Genomic DNA, 3,848 nt, shown 5'->3' with positions numbered 1-3,848 from the left:
CACATTCTTACCTTGAAATTTGCTTACGATTTGACCATTTATTGACATTAGGAAGAGTCTATGGAGGTCAGAAGATTAATGGCCGAAGTGTTCACAGAGAGAGAGAGAGACGTGTAAACATTCTTTGGTTATGTCTGTTTACATGAGATCAAACACTGAACACTTACAGAACACTCATAACTATCTAGAAGGGCGAGTTAGTGTGAGTGAGTGAGTGAGTGAGTGAGTGAGTGAGTGAGTGAGTGAGTGAGTGAGTGAGAGTGAAATAAATGACCTGGAAACATAAACAAACACAAGAAAACACATAAAAATAAAGAAAAAGACTAAAAACTTCCACTAGAGCGAGAGATAAGCTAATGAAACCCTTAACTGTCTCTAGAATGACGAGTGAGTGAGTGAGTGAGTGAGTGAGTGAGTGAGTGAGTGAGTGAGGGATAAATGACCTGGAACCACAAAAACACACGAAAACACAACAAAATCACGTAAAAATCAAAACCAAGGTACTGAAACTCACATCTCTCGGAAGACGAGTGAGCGAGTGAGCGAGTGAGTGAGTGAGTGAGTGAGTGAGTGACAGATACAGGCAGGCAACAACATGACCACACTGGAGCCAAAATTGAGCCTTGTGTGAGCCGCCCTGTTCCTCTCAATTGCTTTGTGGCGGCGAGGTGAGACTTAATCGAGCGGAAAATGATACCCACGCGTCTCCAAGTGTCTGGGCGCGAGATGAAAGCACGTCTGGGATGGCACAGTGAAGGAGATCACAGGATTCCTTCTTCCCAGTGTAGGATTGCAGGATACTATTAGGAGATGGAACTTTTAACCCCCTTCAGTACCAGGACGTGTTTCCATATTCATTCTGCTTACTATTTGGTGACTTTGTACAGCTTCAGAAACTCATGTGGGGGATTAAGATAGTGAAGACTGTGGCCTTTAATCTTCTGACCTCCATAGATCCTTCCTAATGTCAATAAAATGGTCTAATCGTACACAAATCTCAAGGTAAAAATGTGTCCTAGTACTGAAGGGGTAAAAATAGTGAAGACTGTGGCCATTAATCTTCTTACCTCCTTAGACCATTCCTAATGTCAGTAAAATGGTGTATTCGTACACAAATCTCAAAGTAAAATGTGTCCCAGTAGCAGGAGATTAAAAAGTGAAGAGTGTGGCCATTAATTTTCTGACCTCCATTATACACTTTCTAATGTCAATAAAATGGTCTAATCCTACACAAATCTCAAGGTAAAAATGCAGTATACTGAAGGGATTAAGCTAACCTTATTTTTGCTAACAATCTCAATGTAAATTCTTTGTTCACTTGTAATTCTACACTAAACTGACCTAATCTAACCTGGCATACACAATTTCAGACTGCTCCTCCTCTCTTCCTCTTTACTGTGTCCTATTGTGACCTAATGATAAAAGTGCATCTCGGTATTGAGGGATTGAAATATTATAGATAAAAAAATAGCCAGATAGGGAAATAGATAAGAACCACACAGGGCCTCCACCAGTGCCTCCCCTTACAAGCACAGGCACCCCCAGGCACTGAGACACCTGCAGAGGAGTGCCAACCCCTTGTGGCACGCCTCCACTTCCTGCCCTTGGTGGAAGTGGCAGTGATCGAGTTTAATTCTTCCTTCATTTCGTGGTGTTGTGAGGAAGTGGAGAGGAGGAGGAGGAGGAGGAGGTCTACAGGTTTGGTGTGGTGTGTGGGTAAATATTTTGCACCCCGACACGTGTCACCGCCCACGCCTGCACACACACGCCCATAATTACACGCATTACACTCTTATGGGCGGGTATGGGCGTGTGTCTGCTATCTTGAATCTTCTCCCCAATAAAAAAAATTACATGTTTTTTTTATACAAATTTCAACTTTTTAACTAATTAGTCTTTCCCTTTCAGTTTGTCTTGTTTGTTTAGCCTTGAGTTTCTAAGCAGCGGATAGATAGTCAAGGAAGAAAGTTTTTTTTTTCCTTCCTTTTTTTCATGTTTTCCTTTTCATATTTTTACAAGAAGGTAATGAGGGTGTGGAAGGAAAGGAGGGAGGGAGGGAAGGAGGGGGAAGGAGAGGGAGGGAGGGAGGGAAGAGAGTGTTACATGTTAGCAGACCATAAAAATATCTTGCCAAACACACACACACACACACACACACACACACACACACACACACACACACACATATGGACAGATATATACAGGAATCAACTGCCCTTGATCTCCTACTCAAGAGAGAGAGAGAGAGAGAGAGAGAGAGAGAGAGAGAGATTCATACACTCCTTAGTAAATAAACACTGAGCTCCTTAACAAAATTAGTAAACAAACTGTGCGTGTGCGTGTGTGTGTGTGTGTGTGTGTGTGTGTGTGTGTGTGTGTGTGTGTGTGTGTGTTACTTCATACCTGTAAAACTTATGCAAATTATTTTCCGCTTGACTGACAGGTGATAGGAGACTAAATGAATGAAAAATCTGGCATGTGTGTGTGTGTGTGTGTGTGTGTGTGTGTGTGTGTGTGTGTGTGTGTGTGTGTGTGTGTGTGTGTGTGTGTGTGTGTGTGTGTGTGTGTGTGTGTGTGTGTGTATACAGTTTGCATAAATTGGTCAGGTAGTGTGCGTCTGAGTAGAGCCGTATTTGTACAACGGGAATGTGTGTGTGTGTGTGTGTGTGTGTGTGTGTGTGTGTGTGTGTGTGTGTGTGTGTGTGTGTGTGTGTGTGTACGGGACTGCCAGACGGCTGGGAGGGCGAGGTGGGCACGGTGCAGTCTGGAGGTGGATGGAGAGCAGCAGCAGCAGCAGCAGCAGCAGCAGTAGGAGCAGGAGGAGGATGAGGAGATGAAGGAGGTAGACAGGAGGAGGAGGTGGAGGAGGTGGTAGAGGAGGAGAGGAGGGTGGGCGAGGGTATGTGGAGGCACGAGCTGATGGGGCAGGGTGCGGGGTAGTGGGATGGCGGGCTTGAGGGGTGCGGAGAGCGGGTTGGTGGGCGGGGTGAGCGGCGGGGCGTGTGGTGGTGGCGGCGGTGGCGGCGGCAGTGCAGGCCGAGGCGCGCTGGTTGGAGGAGGTGGCTGTCGTCGCTGGCCGGGGTCGTGTGCTCACTGGTGGTCGTGTCGCGCCGTCCTGCCGCAGTGCCGCCGCGACGCGAGGTGCGCAGTGGTGACCAGTGCCGAGGTGGGCGTGGGCGTGCCGCTCAAACAGACACGTGGCGGCTGCCGTGTGCGGGCGGGCGCGGGTGCAAGCATGGCGGGGGAGGGGCTGCCGAGGGTGTCGGCGGCCCGGCACACATGAGGACGACCCTGAGGGCGGCCCCCCCGCTGCCACCACGCCGGCCAGGGAGGGCGGGAGGCGGGCCACCGCGGCGCGAGCCCCGCGGTGGCCCGCCTCGTGTGGCCCCTCGTGGCGGTGCTCCTGGTGGTGGCCATAGCAGGCCCGGCGCTCACCTGCTACCTGCTGGTCAAGGTACGTGTGTGTGTGTGTGTGTGTGTGTGTGTGTGTGTGTGTGTGTGTGTGTGTGTGTGTGTGTGTGTGCGGTCACGTCAAGGTCGCGGGCGTCCCTGTCTGCCACACAAGAAGCGACAACCAGGGTCAAGGACCAAGATGATGCCACCGCGGCAGGGTCAGGGTGGGCGCGGCACTGCCAGGGCCGGGAGAGGAGGAGGAGGAGGAGGAGGAGGAGGAGGAGGAGGAAGGAGGAGTAAGAGTAGGAGAAGAGACACAAATTGGCAGCCCAACAATACCTCAGTCTGCAACACCTCACAACACCAAACACAACCTAACCAACACAACCTCTCGCACTCAACACGCCACCCAGCGCTGCCCTCACGCCCACGCCCACGCCCCGCCCACTGTTACC

At 50.2% G+C, this 3,848-nt stretch overlaps 1 protein-coding gene across 1 annotated transcript in view; it reads left to right on the top strand.

The window, feature by feature from the left end:
• The first annotated feature begins 2,944 nt into the window (after window positions 1-2,944).
• The window catches only part of LOC123509750 (serine-rich adhesin for platelets-like), a 51,533-nt gene continuing 50,629 nt past the window's right edge, over window positions 2,945-3,848 (top strand). The window contains 2 exon segments of the mRNA XM_045264271.1: window positions 2,945-3,209; window positions 3,297-3,454. Coding sequence (XP_045120206.1) covers window positions 2,945-3,209; window positions 3,297-3,454 — 423 coding nt within the window.

The sequence above is a fragment of the Portunus trituberculatus genome, chromosome 3 (assembly GCF_017591435.1).
Source record: "Portunus trituberculatus isolate SZX2019 chromosome 3, ASM1759143v1, whole genome shotgun sequence".
Lineage (NCBI taxonomy): Eukaryota > Metazoa > Arthropoda > Malacostraca > Decapoda > Portunidae > Portunus > Portunus trituberculatus.
Note: the sequence above shows the minus strand (reverse complement) of the source record. Positions and strands in the feature narration are given on the sequence as shown.